At 38.5% G+C, this 18,736-nt stretch overlaps 1 protein-coding gene across 2 annotated transcripts in view; it reads right to left on the reverse strand.

Annotated features, from left to right (window-relative positions):
• Positions 1 to 3,393: 3,393 nt before the first annotated feature.
• Positions 3,394 to 18,736, reverse strand: part of LOC103154416 (phospholipid-transporting ATPase ID-like) — a 36,280-nt gene continuing 20,937 nt past the window's right edge. For both annotated transcript variants that reach the window (XM_007575686.2, XM_007575685.2), the window contains 23 exons: positions 16,544 to 16,605; positions 15,429 to 15,501; positions 14,292 to 14,362; positions 14,101 to 14,183; positions 13,353 to 13,511; positions 13,183 to 13,271; positions 11,927 to 12,114; positions 11,644 to 11,852; positions 11,439 to 11,482; positions 10,526 to 10,691; positions 10,271 to 10,459; positions 10,012 to 10,127; positions 9,015 to 9,179; positions 8,812 to 8,923; positions 7,968 to 8,073; positions 7,749 to 7,881; positions 7,481 to 7,664; positions 6,778 to 7,001; positions 6,603 to 6,686; positions 5,769 to 6,014; positions 5,551 to 5,689; positions 4,700 to 4,830; positions 3,394 to 4,191 (listed from right to left, as the gene is read on the reverse strand). In XM_007575686.2, coding sequence (XP_007575748.1) covers positions 3,862 to 4,191; positions 4,700 to 4,830; positions 5,551 to 5,689; positions 5,769 to 6,014; positions 6,603 to 6,686; positions 6,778 to 7,001; positions 7,481 to 7,664; positions 7,749 to 7,881; positions 7,968 to 8,073; positions 8,812 to 8,923; positions 9,015 to 9,179; positions 10,012 to 10,127; positions 10,271 to 10,459; positions 10,526 to 10,691; positions 11,439 to 11,482; positions 11,644 to 11,852; positions 11,927 to 12,114; positions 13,183 to 13,271; positions 13,353 to 13,511; positions 14,101 to 14,183; positions 14,292 to 14,362; positions 15,429 to 15,501; positions 16,544 to 16,605 — 3,303 coding nt within the window. In that variant the 3' untranslated portion in view covers positions 3,394 to 3,861. The remainder of the gene's footprint in view (positions 4,192 to 4,699; positions 4,831 to 5,550; positions 5,690 to 5,768; positions 6,015 to 6,602; positions 6,687 to 6,777; positions 7,002 to 7,480; positions 7,665 to 7,748; positions 7,882 to 7,967; positions 8,074 to 8,811; positions 8,924 to 9,014; positions 9,180 to 10,011; positions 10,128 to 10,270; positions 10,460 to 10,525; positions 10,692 to 11,438; positions 11,483 to 11,643; positions 11,853 to 11,926; positions 12,115 to 13,182; positions 13,272 to 13,352; positions 13,512 to 14,100; positions 14,184 to 14,291; positions 14,363 to 15,428; positions 15,502 to 16,543; positions 16,606 to 18,736) is intronic.

Genomic DNA, 18,736 nt, shown 5'->3' on the forward strand with positions numbered 1-18,736 from the left:
TATATATATATATATATATATACTTTTGTCATAGTCCTAGAAGAATTTAAAACTACTCTCACCCCTGTATATTAATTAATTTTCCCAATTTACAAGGTAGAAACTTTCCAGCAGCTTTCTAGTTAACTTACTTTAAATTGTCCTTCCAAAAACGTCCCAAGAAAGTTATTTCCCAGGTTGTTGCTGGAGGTAACTTGTAGAAACTGTTATTTGTAAATGTGTGCATTATGCATTTATTAAAAATACATTCCAACAAACATTTGATGCAACATCTATCCGTAAATGTCTTTGTACATATATGAGTTGATGCACAAATACTGCTGCACTTAAAAGATTAATACATGGGTCAGTTTAAAAAAATAAAGTGGTAAAAACAAAAAAAATAACGGAATGAAATGATCTCAGAAGAATATATTTGCAGGGCTGCAGAAGAAACAGGTTACAGGTGAGCAGGTTCAGCGATGCAGGAGACTGAGGACATCTAGTGGGCAGAAGGAGTACTGCAACAACACATGTCTGATCCAGATGCATAAAATTATGCATAACAGACTCAATTATTTACTGTATTCACCAAAGGTGACAGAATCAAAATGATTTTCACAGTTTCCTGCATGAGGATAAAGGTTCAAAGACATTTTGAAACATTTTTTAATCAAAATGCCCAATTTTAAGGATGTTAAAATGTTTTAAGACATTGACAATATACAGATCTAAAATACAGAAATGGTTTTCTATGCGAGTTATTATAATCCTAAATAAAACTAAACAGTTTAAAGTGCTTTAAGAAGGTTTTTCATTGAGTTTTTCTGCTCAGTTTCATTGAGTCATGGAGAAAGTTTTCATCTTTTAGGTCACTTTATTACAGATAAAACATTTGAAGTGTATAAAAAGATACAAAACGTTAATCAGAAGTGCAGTATGGTAAATCGGAGGAAGTGATCATATATATCCCATCACCATAGCAACGATGCAGCTAAACAGCACAGCAGAAAACAAGAAGTTCCCACTGCAGAAAGACACTCGGAATACATTCTTTAAGGCGATATGACATTTTATATATATATATATATATATTCATTCTTCAAGATGAAAAGCATACAGAAATTATTGCATCTTTTAGCTGCCATGCAAAATGTCAAATTATCAGCATCCAGAACAGGTTCTGTTGTACAAGATTCAAAATAATGTCATCTTTTCTGAAAACACCAAAGATGCAAAAAAACTTTTTTCTTTTGACTTGTTTGAATTTAAAACAAAAACAGATCCAAGTTCAACTTTGATTTCCAGCATCAAATAACTATAAACAGTCATCTGCAACACGTAAGCTTTAAATATCTTTGGTTCATCACCAGGGACAAAATTTGCATAATTCAACTGGATTTGGGGCAAAAACAAAAATTAAAACTTAAAAACAAAACAAAAAACAAACAAACACAAAAACACTTTCTCTTAACCAATTTAAAAAATGCATATACAATTTTCTGTTAAATATTTCTGTAAATACTGAAGTATTACAATATATAGTATAACATATTTAATTAAGATTTGTTCATTGACAGAAATCATCCCTGTTTTGACCAAACTAACATATTATTATCATCTCCATGTTGTTTTAATTTCAAGGTGTGCAGATCAAGTTAGTTAAACAGCATTTTAAGTGAATGGTTAAAGTATCCAGCTGCAAAATAACAAAGACAAAAAAACAGACAAAAAAAAAGAAAAAACAGACTTTACATGATTTCTGACCAGAAGATGAAACGTTTTCTGACAAACTGACACAGAAATGAAGCAAAAACATGATCAGCTTCACGATGTAAAGTTCATAACGATGAAGTTCAGCATCTTTGTTTTTTGGTCACCTCTAACTGTGAAAGCACCAACAACCAGGCAGATGACTCAGGAAGCGTCTCTGAGCAGCTAAAAGTCGGACCGGTCGTGTTTGTAGTGTGTCTGCTGTTCGACAGAATCGACCAAAATGGATGAACTCAAAAACATAAAATCACAGAAATGCTTCCTTAGAGCTGCAGTGCAAAATATTACTGATCAGTAAGTAACAAGGCACACTTTAAAACTGAAGAATATGTTGGTTTTTATAGATGTTTGAAATCCACAAATAGAGAAATTAAGTAAAGAAGTAAAACCAGAAAATAAAAATCCTTCAACAATAAAAGAGTCAATATTAAGTTTTAATGAACATCTGCAGGAAAAATGTTTAATTTCTGTAAAGACAAAACCAATAGTTGGGGGATTTTAATTAATCTATTTGTTAATTAAAAACCTTTACAATTTTGAATAATAAATAAATCACACATAAAATTATGGGGAAATAAAAAGGTAAAACATTTCTGCTTGGTTTTCAAACCTAAAATATAGAGATTTAAAGAGAAGCAGCAAAAACTAATGAGGTGAATAAAATGGGCTGGAAACCACTGCTGAGGGGTGTACTTAGTTATTTTATAACAAACTCTAATCTTTTCCACTTTGGCTTCATCTTTGTTTTAGAAATAATGACAGACAGGAATCTGTTGAACGTTTTTGCACACTTCGAGTTAGATCACATTATTTTTTAACACGTCCTGATATTCATGATTCAGAAAACGTATCACACAGAGACATTTCAGGATTAACGGCTGATATGTTGTTCTCTAGCCAACGATCGACAGCATATAAACACCTTAAAACCGATTAAGTCCCTTAAATTTATTTGAATAATGAAAACATGTTTAATAAATCCCCCAAAAGAGCCAAAATACCACAGAAAAAGAGGAGCAGCAGAGTAACTTCTATATGTTTTAAACATGCTGTTATCTCTCACCATCCAGCTGGACTGGATGGTGGACCGTTATTACACACAAGAAGAAGAACAAGGAGGCAGTTAAAGAGGGCCTATTATGCAAAACTCACATTTTTGCATGTCTTTGTAATAAAATTTAGTCTCCACTGCTTCTTAAAACAGCCTAAGGGCTTAAAAAGACAGTTTTTGGCAATAAGTTGATGTTTTTTGGTGTCTGGAAAACGACTCGTTACAAAAACTTTCATATTGTTGAGTCATACTGTGCCGTTACTTAGCAACCAAAGTGGAGCTCCATACAGCTGGTTTTATCGCTGTACAATGGCTGCTGGAAAAGACAAGTGTTTACTTGTTGATTTAGCACCAGAAACCAATTCCTGCATTCTGGCTGACTGTGCAGAAGGCTCCACTTCTGTTTTTCAAATTTGTAAGGTTGTATAATCGTGCATGTGTCTGCAGCCATTTTCACGTGTCAGTCTAAATGTTGAATTGGGGGGTGTGGCCAGCAGCAGCTTATTTGGATTTAAAGTGAGAAGACGTCCTAAAGCAGCTCATTCTGACAGGAAATCTCATTATCTAAAATGATTTTATGTAAAAAATGCAATGAACATGTTTTGAATAGGCCATAGATCTATCCTAACCTGTTCAAGGAAGCACAAATGAAGAGAAAAAGAAGAGTAAAGTACTGACAGCAGCGTGTTTTTGCTGGTTGTTCCCTCTTTACGAAGCTCTGCGTCGCGTCTGGACTCCCAGGATTACGAAGGTCTGGGCAGTCTGTAAACATGATGACACTCTGTGTTTCCCAACATGTTAAATCACTTCCATTCTCTGCTTGTTGCTGCCTGGAAGCTCACTGATCTGTTTCTGTGTCTGTTATCAAGTAGATCCGTCCGTTAGCGTCCCACCTGCTGCTTCCTCCAGGTTCAAACTTAAACATCTGACGCCAGTAAACCGTTTACCTCTCAGAAGTGAGGGCTGCCGTTCCTTTAAATGAAACTGTCAGCGAAAAAATTTCCACAGAAACCTCAGAGTTTCTGTTTCCCTCCAGAAGTTTAATTAGCTTCCTTCTCTCATAGATCGCCGTCGCTGAACGTCCTGTACATCTGCAGCGAGGTCACCTCCACGTCCGGCACCTTCAGGTTCTGGGGCCGGCCCGTCGGGCTGTAGCCGGCCGACCGGCCCATGGGGCTGAACCCCGTGGCGGCGCGCCCCACCTGGGGGAAACCCGACGCCCGCGACACGGCGGGACGCCTCAGGAAACGGCCCGACGTCACCAGGTCGCCGTAGCCCTGCGCGTGGGAGAAGGCGTAGCCCGAGCGGCGGGAGCTGGTGCGGCGGATCCGGGAGCGGCGAGGCGGAGGAGGAGGCGTGGCTCTGGCCTGCCTCACCTTGAACATTACCTGGAGGTCAAAGGAGGAGAAGAAAAGATGGAAAAACTGTCTGGTGTGACGTGTGTCTCAACGTTGGAAGGAATGTTTGGATCATTAGAAACTTAAGCTGAAATACTACAGAGTCAGATGTTCAATCTTCACGTATAGTTATTACCGCTGGGATATTGATAAAGTCAGAAAATAATCCTTTTACTCTTTTTGTACACTTTAGCTTTTCAACGAAGCTGTTCAGCACTAAAATAGCATCTCAATGCTAAACAGGTAGCAGCAGAACAGACACTAATGTCCAAAGCTAACATTTCCTGAAACTCTGGAAACTGAATGGGTAGAATAACACTTTCAGATTAAAAACAATAAATATATTTGTTATTGAGCTCATTTTTCTTATTCCATAATTGAACATTGAATAGCATGTTGCTTTCTCTAAATGAACGAGGGACACGCTTCATGCAAATGACATTCCAGCAGCCGCTGTGCATTGGTGAGAATGCAAAGCGGCTCCTGGTGTTTCCTGCACCTTGTCATTGATGGTGGGGCAGAGCTGAATCAACAGGAAGCGGCAGGTGACCACAGGAAGTACGCACAGGATGGAGGTCAGGATGATCGTCAGCCAAACGTTGGGCTGGTTCAGAGAGTTTCGAGCCGTTCCTAAAGAAACAAACAAAACAGAATAAAATTTACTTTTTAAAAATCAGGTTCAGTCAGACATGGATGAAACTTTTGGCTTCTTTAAAATAACATTTAATGACAACAAAAATGATATATCTCAACCAAATATGGGAGAAATAAAGGAATAATAATTATAATAATAACTAAAAGGCAATGTTCTCAAGGCTCAATAATGAATAAAATATTTTAAAAATAATTTGTTTATCCTTTAAACAGAAAATAACAAAAAGTCTAAATGTGAAAACTTGAATTTTTAATTAAATTTAGATCTAAGTTATTGTGGTAAATGGTAAAATTGTTGTTTTGAGTCAATTTTCCAGTAACATAATGGCAAAATAATGTAAGAACATATTCTCTAAGACCAATAAACTTTACATTTTAATGGACATTTAAAACTGGCACTGGAAGACATTTTAAATATACAAAATACATAAACAAAAACAACAAATAAAATGGATTATAAAATCTTTGCAAACAAAATTGTTCCTCTAAAAAAGAGCTGGTTGAGATCAAAGCACCAGACTGAAGACTTTTATCATCCAGTTTTTGGTGGAAAGAGAGAAAGAGAAAAAGATAAATCATGCAAATGGAAGTTATTGGGCTTATTTTAAATTATCATGTGATTAACCGATTTACGTATTTTGTTATTTAATGCAGGCCAAGTCCAGTCAGCGTCGCTTGAAGCCAACAGATCCTCACCTATGAAGGGGAAAGCTGATGGAAAGATGAGGAACATCCCGTTGCTGTACATGGTGAAGGTGACGGCGAAGTACATGGCCAGGCTTCCCAAAACGAAGAAGGTGTTCACCGCCGTCCAGTAGGACATCTCCAGCCCCAGCTACCGACAAGCAGACAGACCATCTCCAAAATGCTCACTTCACTCTGCAAACGCTAAGCAACAGGCTGATCCTCCTCACCTGGATGCTGACTGCAAACAGCAGGCAGGTCTGCGTGAGCAGGGCGAAGGACTGGTAGTCGGCCACGTCCTTCCCGTCGCCCCTCACCGTGTCCTGCAGCGCGGCGTACGGGATGAAGAACAGCACCAGGGAGCTGTAGCAGCTGTGGACGGCACATTTGAAGAAGGCCGTCTTGCTGAAGTACAGGTTGAGTTGGCCGGGAATGTAGAGCTGTGGGTGCTGGAAACTCCACACGTCGTTCACATCCTGACCAGCAGAGGGAGACAAAGGTGACGACTCTGAATCCAAATTTTAGGTATAAACTCCTTCTTTTGCACAATTCAAACAAATACACAAGATTAAAATTTAGTTTTGTTTTTTGGAACATGGATCAAAAAGCTATGAATCAGTTGATCTAAAGTTGGTTGATCTTATCGATAGGCTAACAATTTTTTGTTTTCTCTTGTATCAAGACAATCCACCATCTTTCCATAACATAAAAGGCGAAATGTTTCTGTCAGCTGAGTTAAATACTGACTGAAAAAATAGAAAATCGAGGTTTTCTCATCTTTTTGTAACATCCGGCTGAATGAAGAGCTACTTTAGTAGCTTGTTGAGTGTTTATATTTCAAAAAAGAACCGCATAAAGTGCGTTTTAGTGACAGTTTCTCTTTTCACAAATCATAATATGGCCACCATGTTTGATTATATATCGCTTAAAGATGGCCAGTGGCGCCCTCTGCTGGATGGAGGCAAAATTACAACAATAAAAGAAGGCCTAAGCAGACGGTATTATTAGTTCGTCGACTGGAACTAATTTTAATCAAATAAAATATGACAATTAATGATTATTACCTGATCAAACAGGCTCATTCCCAGAACAGGCAGAGCTGTGTACATCAGGTTGTAGAGCGTGATGAACCATTCGTCATACACCGTCTGAAAGAGCAAAGTCAAGTTCAGATTTCTTTTTTTCTGGCTGGTGAAAAACAGGCGTTTAAATGCCAGGACTCATCTCCGGCTGTCCCACCTGCGCCGAGAATCCACAGAAGAAGGCAAACCAGAAGTGGACGAAGGTGAAGGTGAAGTTCTTGTAGAAGAAGTAGCGCAGGAATTTGCACATGCGCAGGTAGGACCAGCGTCCGTGCACCAGCAGGAGGCGCTGCAGGAAGCGGAACTGGGCGAAGGAGTAGTCGCTGGACAGGACGGCCTGCATGCCCTCCTGTCCTGAGATGCCGACACCAATATGAGCCGCTGGAGGAGACGGAGAGAGAAACGATTTATTTAATGATGAATTAAAAACAGAGGGACACTTGCAGAAATATACTTAAAGTAAAACAACTGGATGACTGGCTTTTATAATGATGGATTTTATAATGAATTGATGGATGTACAGATGGATAGATGATCTTTATTCCAATAAAACACCTCCGGCTCTAAGCTGTCATCCCTTTATTCTCCAGTAGGTGGCAGAAAAACACTAAAATCGTGGAGCATCACAGTTTTCTGTGTTCAGCAGCAGATTAAGACTAGATGCTGTTTCTGTCAACATGAGAAACAAACTGAGGAAGTTACGACTTTCTGTTTTATTCCACACTGTTGTGTCATTATGATCACCTTTAAAATGCAAAACTCACCATAGAAAAAACACATTTCATCATTTGTTTCAGAAAACATGAAGCGTGAGGTTATTACCAAACTGACTATAACCAAAGCCTTGGACGCAGTGGTACCTTTGATCATGCTGACGTCGTTGGCTCCATCGCCTATAGCCAGAGTTACCGCCTTCTTGTACTTCTTGACCAGCTCGACCACCTGGGCCTTCTGCAGCGGCGTCACCCTGCAGCAGATCACCGCTTTACACAAACACGCCGTCCTGAGGAACTCCAGCTCCATGCTGCTCTCCAAGGCGTACGCCTGACCGACAAAGACAGGAGCATTACTCATAAACATCCAGGCTCATTGATTCATTGGCCAGCAGAGGGCGCTGCTGTAACGTACCAGACTGTGTCCGTTGATAACGAGTCCATACTCCCCATTGGCCTCCTCGTCTTTAATCAGATTTTTACTCTTCTCCTCTGTCAAAAGCAGGCTGTTTGCTGCTCCGTCTGGTTTCATGGAGTTTTGTGCATTTCTGCTCCAAAAATCAAAACCACAGCTGGTTAAATTAGAGCTTAAAACGACTTGGCTTCATAAGGATTTTAGAAATGTTCCTGTGACCTCAGTTCTTGTCTGACATCCTCAGGCGAGTGACCCGAGACGATGAAGATGTCTTTCATTTCCTCCCGCAGCAGGTTGCACGAGTAGCCGATGTTTTCTGCCGTTTCTAAAAGACAAACTAAAGCTGCAACAAACAAGCCTGAACAAAGTCTCAGTCCAGGTCAAAGTAAAGAATCCCTTCACACACAGAGCATGAAATGTCACATTTAAGATCTTTTAAGATCTTTTTAATGCCACCATGAAGTTTTGCCTGACAGAAAAATTTGAGACCTGTGATTACTGTATTTAAGGCCAACTTACATTTTATTCATTTTAAGACATTTTGATTGGACGACACCTGGATGAAAGGTAAATTGATGACCCTCTGTTATTTCAAGGAGTGAAGGCAGGGGCGGAGCTACAGGGGGCGCTCTTCCCTCACAGATCAGAATGACAACATTATTTATATACACACTTTAAATCAGATATTTGCAAAAGACACAACCTCTTTTTATTTCTTGGTGTCTGAAGTTAAATCTGATCAAACTCTTTTTGTTTCAGGTCAGTTAAAATTACCAAAATTATTTATATTTCCTAATTGCCAGAAAACTTTGCTAGATTTTTTAAAATAGATTTTTCTGAAATCTTCCTTGAATTGGGAAGTTGCCTTTTCAGCTGTATGACTTGGGTCAAACCTTTTGGGTTTCATATAAATATCTTAGTTGTTCTCATCCATGAGCCCCCCACCACCGTGGCCCCCCGGGGGTAAAAGTCTAGCTCCGCCACTGCATGCAGGGGATATTGAGCATATTGGCTGCTTTTTAGCTGAACTTGTTCATGTCAAACAAAGTTTTCCATTAAATACCTTGCTTGTCGCCAGTCAGAACCCAGATTTTGATGTCCGCTTTGGCCAGCTGCTCGATGGTCTGAGGCACTCCGTCCTGCAGCTTGTCTTCGATGGCTGTTGCTCCCAGCAGCTGCAGACCAACACAAACAGCAACATGCATTAAATCCAGTTAGCTTCCTGTTTTTATCTGTTGTACTCCAGATATTTATTCATCTTCCTACCAGCAGGTCCTTCTCTATCTCCTCGTACAGCTCATCCAGTTTGCTCTCCTTGTCTTCCAGCGAGGTGCTCGCCTCATGGTGGCGCTCTCTCCACCGGCTGAAATACTCCTCGTCCAAATCTTTGTAGGCTAGAGCGAGCGTCCGCAATCCCTCCCCTGCAAATTCCTGCAGATCAGCATGCACATACTTATAAGGACAAGCCGTAAGAAGATGCAGCAAATGCAGCAGCGATAGCATCTGAAGATATAAACAAAGTCAAACTGAAGCATCCGGCTGCGTAAATCATAAAGATTCCCATCTAATAAAACTAACAGTGAGAGAAAAAAACAGACAGTTTTGGTTTTGAGTGTTTTTCTGTCATAATCATGATCTAAGCTAGCAGACATGAAGTGAACAGAGAGAGGAGGGAAAGCATGTAAAGAATCCAAACCAACTAAACGTGACCTTGGTGTGAATAAGAAGGTTCTGGCAGAGTCAGTACATGTAGTAACAAACACGTAGGCTACATGTACGCCTTAGCTAGCAGATATAATTAGCTTAAGTTAGCTAAGCGAATTATGCTAGTTCACCAGTAAGTACTACAGTCAATAACGCTGATATTTATGTTAGTATCACACAGAGGTGGGTAGAGAACTCAAAAACTATAATCAAATAACAGTCATAATGTACTTATATTGCTTATAAGTTATGTAGGAATGAGGCGAGGAATACTTCCTAGCTTGTGGCTTGTTTGTTGTTGTCATAGCAACTCCATAGCCTACCAAGATGGCTGCCAGTTACAAAGTTGCTGTAAGTGTGATGTCACATGAGAACTATCTATTGAATATTCAACCATATGTGTTATGTGTTGATATCGATCACGTGTCTGTTGCAATATATATTGTTATTGATTTATTGCCCAGCCTGATCAGCCTGATCAGCCTGATCAGGTGGAGGGACTGCAGTCGTGCAAACAAGTGGAAACCAAAGCATGAGGAGGAAAAGCAGCTTCACTGACGTTCAGGTGATCCGTGGTGACGTCCATCAGTTTGCTGCAGGACTGGTGCAGCCTCTCGTAGATGATCGTGTCGGCGCCTTTGCAGTAGAGAGAGAGCTTCCCCTCCGGACTGCGCACTGTTTACACACACACACACACACACACACACACACACACACACACACACACACACACACACACACACATCAAAGTCTTGGTTCCATTTAGCAGGAAACAGAAACTCAACGCCAAGCAGCTCAGAAAAATCCGGGCTTCTCACCGATGACGGACATCCTCTTGCGGACATTGTTGAAGTCGAGGATCGCCAGCAGTTCGTAGCTGCGCTGATTTCCCATTTCCACAATGGAAATGCTGTCGGGTGTTCGCGAGCGGAAGACGAATCCGAAGTTTCTGGCCGCAGTAACGAGCGCGCCTTCGTCTGGAGACTGGGCCTGATAGAGAAGCTCTCCTGCAGGAGAAACAGGGTGACTTCCTGATTCAAGCCAGAGAGAAAAGCGGGACGTTTTCCACCCACCTTCCTTCTTCTCCTCGGCCATGACGGTGTGGCAGAGCGCCAGCAGCCTGAAGAAGGCGTGGACCTCTGGGTTCTCCAGCTTCACCGCCTCCACCAGCGCGTGGTCGTAGAAAACGAACCGCGGGTCGGCCAGCGCGTTGAAGGAGAAGTCCACCGGGTCTTTAAGCTGCAGGTCAGGACGTAAACGGACCTTTAGTCTGACGTCAGGATGAACGCGTCCCAACAGCAGCAGTTAAATCTGCATCAGCTTCTGACTTAAAATGAAGCTCAAAACTTAACAACTGCTGTTTTGAATTTAAAAATGTTGGTGGAAAATCATCTCAGACTAAGAACTACATTTTTTAAATCACGAGAATTAAGTTATTGTTTTAGCTGAATAAAAATGCAACATTACTAGAAAAAATGCATGAAATTAAGTGGCTTTAATGAGAAAAATGCTTGAGAAGAGTTATGAAGCTCAGATGTGACCAACTTGGTAAGTCTTTGATGTTTTTTATTCGAAATAGACTCAGACGTTTCTGTAATCATTTCAAAGTCCAGCAACTGATAATAATCTGATGCTGATGTGTTCAAAGTATTTCCTTATTCATGAATTTATTTACTTCCCATAAAATAAACAACTTTTTTTTTATATAATTACTTTATTCTTGAGTATTGACAACTATTTTTGTATTTTACAACTTTATTCTCATGTTATTCTGACTTTATGACTTTAGTCTGGTAATATGACTATCGTCTTATTACAATTTAAGTTTTGTAATATGATGACTTTATTCTCCTGTTATTACATTTTAATTATTAAGTTTTTATTTTCATGTGAAAACTTTCAAACTGTTTTTTCCTTAGCCTTGCCCTAAAACTCCCCAAATAAATGCAAGTAAATTAAATTTTACTTGAATTTTTATTAACTTACCTCAGAAATATCCAGTCTCTGACCTGTGTAGTCGTAAACATCTCCTGCAGAAACAAATAAATATGCATACTTAAAACATTTCAACAAATAAATAAAATACAGAATAATAATAATAACAGATTGAAGGAGTGAACTAAAGCCCTGCATGTTGCAGAAGTTTTTATTGTTGTTGGTTTAAAACCAGCAGTGAGGCGTCTTATCTCACCGTAGGACTTCCCGTTGATGGAGCATTTGTTGAAGATCATGATGTTCTGGGTGAGCGTCCCCGTCTTGTCGCTGAAGACGTACTTGATCTGGCCGAGTTCCTCGTTCAGCGTGGTGGTGCGCGCCTCGGCCGGCGTGTCACTGCGGGAATAATACATCTTCCTGTCCCAGTCGATGTAGAAGCTGTTCCCCAGCCGAATTATTTCCACACTGCAAAAAGACGCAGCAGGTATAATATTTGGCTTTTTTGCGTTAAGTGATGTGAAAGTGTGCGGACAGGTCACCTGACGTAAAGCGAGATGGGCACCACGGTGTTGAGGATGATGATGTAGGACCAGAAGGTGAGGAAAGCCGAGAAGCCGGCGCTGTGTTTTCTCTGCAGGAAGACGGTGAAGTTGGAGCCGTTCTTTACCTCCCAGATGTAATTCCCGATCGCCAGGATCATGCACATGAACACCAGAGATCCAAAAATCTACAGAATGAGAGCAAAAAGCTTCTTTATCGTCAGGGACACAAGTTCAAGTTTATTTGTACATTTCAGCAGAGAAGCAGTTCAAAGTGCTTTAAAAGCACAAAATATAAAGTCATCAGTAATTAAAACGTTGCATTTTGCCAGGATTACACATCAAAACGTTGGTTAGTGTTTCATTTATTATGTTTCAAAAGCAACTTCATCCAGCTGGGTTTTAGTCTGGGTCTAAAGGAGCTCAGTGTTTCGGATGTTTGTCAGTTTTCTGGAAGTTTGTTCCAGATTTGTGGTGCATAGAAGCTGAATGCTGCTTCTCTATGTTTGGTTCTGGTTCTGGATGCAGAGCAGAACCAGAACCAGAACCAGAACCAGAGGAGCTGAGAAAACCCGTCTCATTTTTTACTTTTTATAATGTTAGCGCCATAACTCTTCATCTACGTCTCTTTCTGTCCACAAGTTGAGTTTAATTTAAGGCCAAATAATCAGAAAATAAGTCATTATGTAATTTAATGCACTGTTAAATAATCCAAACTGATTATTTTTTATATTTAAGTTGCTCTAATTATTCCAAACTCAATTCATGTTTAACTTGATAAGAAATTAATCAGATGATAGATTAAAATGAGCTCAATATTTTCTATTCTGGTGATTATTTTTTATGGAAAGTTAGTTTATAGATGGACCATTATCAGTTTTATTTATGATTTCAGTTAATTGTGGCTTTAGTACCGTTTAAATTATTGTTTTTCTTTTTGGTTATTTAAAATGTCTTCCAGCTCCAGTATTAAAATTACTTTACAAAATTAAAGTTTATTGGTCTTTAAGAGGAGAAGTTTGCATTGTTTGCATTGTTTATTATTGTTCGTATCGTTATATTTCTTATGTACTGGGATATTTTATCATCCAGCAAAATTTGTTGTTCTAACAAATTTTCTAGCTCTTGTGCGTCCTGCCCCTTTCTAATGCCGCCCTGGGCAAACACTCATATTAAATAACTGAATAAAACAAAGAACGTTGTATAACTATGTCAGGATGCCGTCTAAAAACATTTTTAAAAAGTTTCAAACTCACACACAGAACCAGAACGTTCATCAGTCGGTCGATGCTGGTTCTCTTGAAGGTGCTCTTCCCGCTGTTCTGCATCAGCTTCGTCTCCTGACCTGCAAAACAAACAAAGCACGAGTAAGATTTTCATTTCGTTTGGAGTTTTAGATTAAACCTGAGCGAAGCGCCTGGCTGACCCCCGAACAGCACCAGGCCGAAGCACCAGTCGGTGTTCCTCAGGGTGCAGCCGCGCAGCAGGATCTTCTCGTTGTCCAGCGGGTATTTCTGGCCGGCGAACGCCAGAGTCCCGTTGAAGCGGTCCAGACGATTGTTGGGGGGTTCGCAGCGAACCTCGCCTTCAAACCAGACACAAACGCCGTAAATACTAGAGAACTGGAATAATGATGAATATCAGCACTTTTTAGTCCCTTTCTGTCGCTCTTTCTAGCTTTTTGAAGTAGATTTTAACAAAAATTGTATTAATGTAAGACTGGCACTAATTCAACAGATGTTTCCTCAAGTAAAGGTAAAAAAGTATTTGGTAAAAATTACTGAGTAACTGATCAAATTGACAATCATTTAATGCTTAAAAATGACATTATCAGGTGGACCAAAAAAATCTGACAATAATTCAAATAAGTGACAAAAAATAACAAAATGAAGCAAATCAGTTTCTTTCAATAAAAAACTTATGAAACTTTAACAAAAGCTGCAGGTTTGTGTGTGTCTGGTGAATTTTTGATTAAAACATGTTTGTTTTTCATTCAGTAGGTAGAAAATCCAGAAGTTTTACTCCAGAAAGAGCAGAAATACCTTATAATAAAATTACTCAAGTAAAAGTAACAAGTAGAGCATAGTAAAAAAAACTCATAAAAGTAATTTTCTTCCCCTAAAAAGTTACCAATGTAAATGTAATGGAGTAAATGTACCAGCTCTGATTTGTACCATTAAAATCGGCCAGTTTTTCGATATCGTCTCCCAGGTCTCCGGTGACAGGAAGGGCCTGCTTGACCTTCAGGTTCGTCTCTCTGAGGAAGAGAGAAAACAGACGGAGGGAAAAGCAAATGAAGAAATAAGTGAATTATTTTCAGTTGGCACATTTATGAGTTACGTCTTAAACCTGAAAGTGAACTAACCCGTCCAGTTCTGCCGTCTCTATGTACACGAGGTTCAGGGGTTCACTGCTGGAGAGCAGCAGGAGGTCGGCCTGAAATAAAAACGGTTTCATTAAATGTTTCCAACGTTTGTTTTCATAAGAGGAAATTATTGTGTTCAGCTTTAAATGGCTCATTTTTTTTATAAATATAAATGTACACAAATTCAGGCAAAACAGCAGGACTGAGGTAAACAAGTTCACACAAAATCAAACGTGTTAAAAATATATTTTAAAAATATACAAAAACCAAGTCTAAGAAAAACTTTCTGCAGAGAAAAAACATGATTACAACACAGAAATACTGTGTAACGAGGATCACCTTAAAAAACATGTAAATAAAGTTCATGTGTTAGAAAGACAACAGACTGTTTACAATCTATGAAAAATAAAAATTAGAGCTGCACCATTTGGAGTTTTCTGGCCGATCATCGATCTTTGAAAAGTCTGATTCTGATTAACGTTTGTTTTTCTGAAAAGTCAACAGTGAGGCGATCATCGTTAGCCTCTCTGGTGCAGACAGAAAACAGAAATGTGATTCCAATATTAACCTTTTTCATGCTTTGCAATATCTATTTAAACAACATTTAAATTTGAATTGTGAATCAACTGTCACACCTAAAAATAAACAACAAATGACAGAACATCAAAATACAGCCAGAGGGACAAGTTAAGATTTTTTCATGTAATTTTAAAGCGACAGTAGCTGACAGGTGCTAATATTTAAAGCATTAAGCTTCAACAGAAACAACAGTTTTAATCATTTCCTAGTCGACACAATGCCGTGTTTTATTTGTACTTTATGTGTAGAAAATGCCCTAACTAACATAAAACAGGGTAAGTTTTGTTTTATTTAATGTCTGACAACAGAGAAAAAAATCTTTTGTGTCATTTTTTATTCCGTCTATTTTTATTCCGACTAAAAGGTTTGAAAACATTTAGTCATTAGAAAACAAGGCAAAATGCAGAGGACCAAGAACACAACCCAGAGGAACTCCAGCTTTTATGGAGAACGTAGAAATGACACACAGCAACGAGCTGAAACTACAACGTGGTTGGATGGGAAGAACACAGTAATCCAAACTTATAATGCCAAATCTGAAATAAAAAGTTTACTTACGGTTACAAACTGGTTGTTTTCTAGCTTGATGATGTCTCCTACCTGGACGTCCATCCATTTCTCGCTCCGCAGCCTGAGAACAAATCACAAAGTTACATTTGGTTTCGTCACAGTGGGAGGCTCGCTGCCGGCTGGAAACCAGTTTTTCTGTTTTTTTTTATGCCAGGAAAGAAACCGTCTGAGGGACTATAAACAAACCCACTCTGACCCTAAAGGTCACACCGATACAAGCCACTTTCCCCTGCTGGCTGCTGCTGGTTTCCTGTATGACTCTGTTTGTCCGTCTGCCAGAAACTCGGAACGTTTTCCGATCTTGGACGGAGAAAATAGGAGAGTTCATCAAAGCAGCAGGGATTAAAACGTGATTCTGTCGCTTCAGTTCAACTCGACTGTTTGGAGACAAATGTAGAGCAAAACAACCTGGCAGGATAAACCTGGGAAATATTTACTTTTGTTTGTCCATTTTTGTTTCGTGAGTCATCTTCACTAATGTTTCTGCCGCTAAAGTTTAAACGCAGAAAGTAAATTATTTATAACACAAGCCAGCCTAAAAGATAAGCACTGTGACGAAACAGAGGCTGGGTTTCCCTACAACAGGAAGAACATCAGCAAATATGAATGAAAAAGCAGGTTCTGGACTCAGCAGCACACCTGGACGGGTTCAACTGAGCCAAATCTGTGTAAATCTCTGTATTTTTATGAACAGAAGACAACATGTCAACAGGAAGTAAACGTCTCCTCCTCCGTCCTACAGCTGCTTCCTAAAGCACAGAACGAGGCCTCTACGGAGCAACAACACGGACCAAAATATTTCTGTTTTCATCTCGTAGAGTTCAGCATTTCAACGTTTTTCCCAAAATAAATCAGTTAAATGTTCATGTATATTTGGGTTTCTGCAGCAGGACGATGACCAGCATTTCTCTGTTTCCTGTCAGCCCAACGTCTGAAATCCCAAATGTGTGAAGTGAGTGAACTGATTTTCACATTAAAGTAGTTCAGGTGCTGAATAATTTAATGGTTTATCTGATGAGCATTTCACCTGTGAACCAACAACAAACACGGCGCCACAGACGGCAAATGGGAAAAAAATGTACATTTTAATAAAATAAACTTACTTTCTGTCAATTAGTACTTCAACTTTTCTGTTGTTTACTTGATTGTCGCTCCTGTGGCGATTCTAGGAGACAGAAAGGAGCAGAAAGTGACAGCAGTCAGGTTACAGGAAATTAAATTTGTTTACTGAATCACGTTCTGGTCAGACAGCGCCATCACCAGCGACTGACGGGCTGCATCAGGGGTTTTATCGCATCTGGGAGCAGATATGTTACTGTAAATAACCTGGGAGGAAACCTGCTGACGGACGTCTTCTTCCTTTTTTTAAAACCTTGGATTATTACAGCAACATGAGGTTTTTATTGGTCGTCTGGTTTCAGATCCGTCTGAAGACACACAGGCACCAACGAAGGCGGTTTCCTCCCTTCACTTTTTAAATTTAGTCTTTTAAACATACGAGTCCATTTATTTACCATAACAGACACACAGATCTCTAATTTAAATAAAGTAACAGAATAATACGAGAGATCATTAAGCCTCATTCTTAGGTGTTTTTGTTAATAACTGGTGACATTGAGGAGAAGTTGGTTTTGAACTTTTCTGACCTTTCTTGAATTTTTTTAAAGTGTTTTTTTAATAAGAGAAATTAATTGTTGAAGGATTTCTAAGAAGCCCAGAGCGAGGAAAGGTCTGGTTTTAGTGGAAACCAGTTGAATTAGTTTCCACTTAAGAAGTTAATAACTTCCAAAACAGTGAGATATTTATTCAAGAAAACGATGAATCTCCTGCATAGCAGAGAGGGAGAGAAACAACGTAATTATTTTACTGTTGTAGACAAAAAAATGTAGCAAAGCGTCATTTACATGTAATTATCCACTACTAAAACAATACTAAGCTGCTTTGAACAAACAAAAACCTGAAACATTATAGATGCAAAAGCAGCAAGTCATGAGAAATGACTCCATGTTTAGTCTTGTTGCTTCTGTTCAGAGTAAAAAATGAGTTACTGTGAATAAAAGTGTTACAGTCTGTTAATCTAAGACAACATGTAACTTAATCTGAGGACGTTCTGCACAGGATCTTCAGCTTTAGTTAAATCCTCCTAATGAATCTTTCTCACAAAAACAAAATTAAATTGTTTCTAAATGAAACATGAAAATAGTACAAAATAAGTGTTATTCTCACTTAAACCCTAGTATTACTCTAAATATCGTTAAATGTATTGCACTTTGTTTGCTCAGTGGAATATGATTTAAAATCTGTTGTGTTTGTGAGCATTAAATTTATACACTTAAATATTATTATTTAAATCCATCTTGGCCCTAAAGTTTCCAAGGTTTTTTTTGGTTTGAATGATTCGTAGATTAGAGTTAAATGGGTTAACAAAACAAAACAACAGCCTTCTGAAAATGTTTGGATGCTTTCAGATTATCTTTGTTTTGTTAAAGTTACAATATTACAAAAGAAGAAACACAATGAATAGAATAAAACTAACAATGAGCAAAAGAGCAACCAAATATTTACAGGAGGTTTGATACGATCAGTTTCATTTCACAAGTTCAAGTTGACTTCTTATGAAATAAAGAGAATCAAACACCATCTATAGACAAAGTTTGACCCAAAATGACAGGTCAGTGTTTAATGTGTTCAATGAGTTTATTATGTTTATTGTGTTTAATGTGTTTATTGTGTTTAATGTGTTTATTATGTTTAATGTGTTTATTGTGTTTAATGTGTTTATTGTGTTTAATGTGTTTATTGTGTTTATTGTGTTTAATGTGTTTAATGTGTTTATTGTGTTTAATGTGTTTATTGTGTTTATTGTGTTTAATGTGTTTATTGTGTTTAATGTGTTTAATGTGTTTAATGTGTTTAATGTGTTTATTGTGTTTATTGTGTTTAATGTGTTTATTGTGTTTAATGTGTTTATTGTGTTTATTGTGTTTAATGTGTTTAATGTGTTTATTGTGTTTAATGTGTTTAATGTGTTTAATGTGTTTATTGTATTTATTGTGTTTAATGTGTTTAATGTGTTTAATGTGTTTATTGTGTTTATTGTGTTTATTGTGTTTAATGTGTTTATTGAGTTTAATGTGTTTAGTGGGTCGATACATATTATCTTCCAGATCTTACCTCAATCACCATGACGACGACAAAAAGATCAAAATTCTTCGTTGTCCGAAAAGTTTATAAAAACATTTTTCATAATCTGTTCATCCAAAGTGAACATTTGTTAAATTTAAGCTTGTAAAGCT

The sequence above is a fragment of the Poecilia formosa genome, unplaced genomic scaffold (assembly GCF_000485575.1).
Source record: "Poecilia formosa unplaced genomic scaffold, Poecilia_formosa-5.1.2 Scaffold386, whole genome shotgun sequence".
NCBI lineage: Eukaryota > Metazoa > Chordata > Actinopteri > Cyprinodontiformes > Poeciliidae > Poecilia > Poecilia formosa.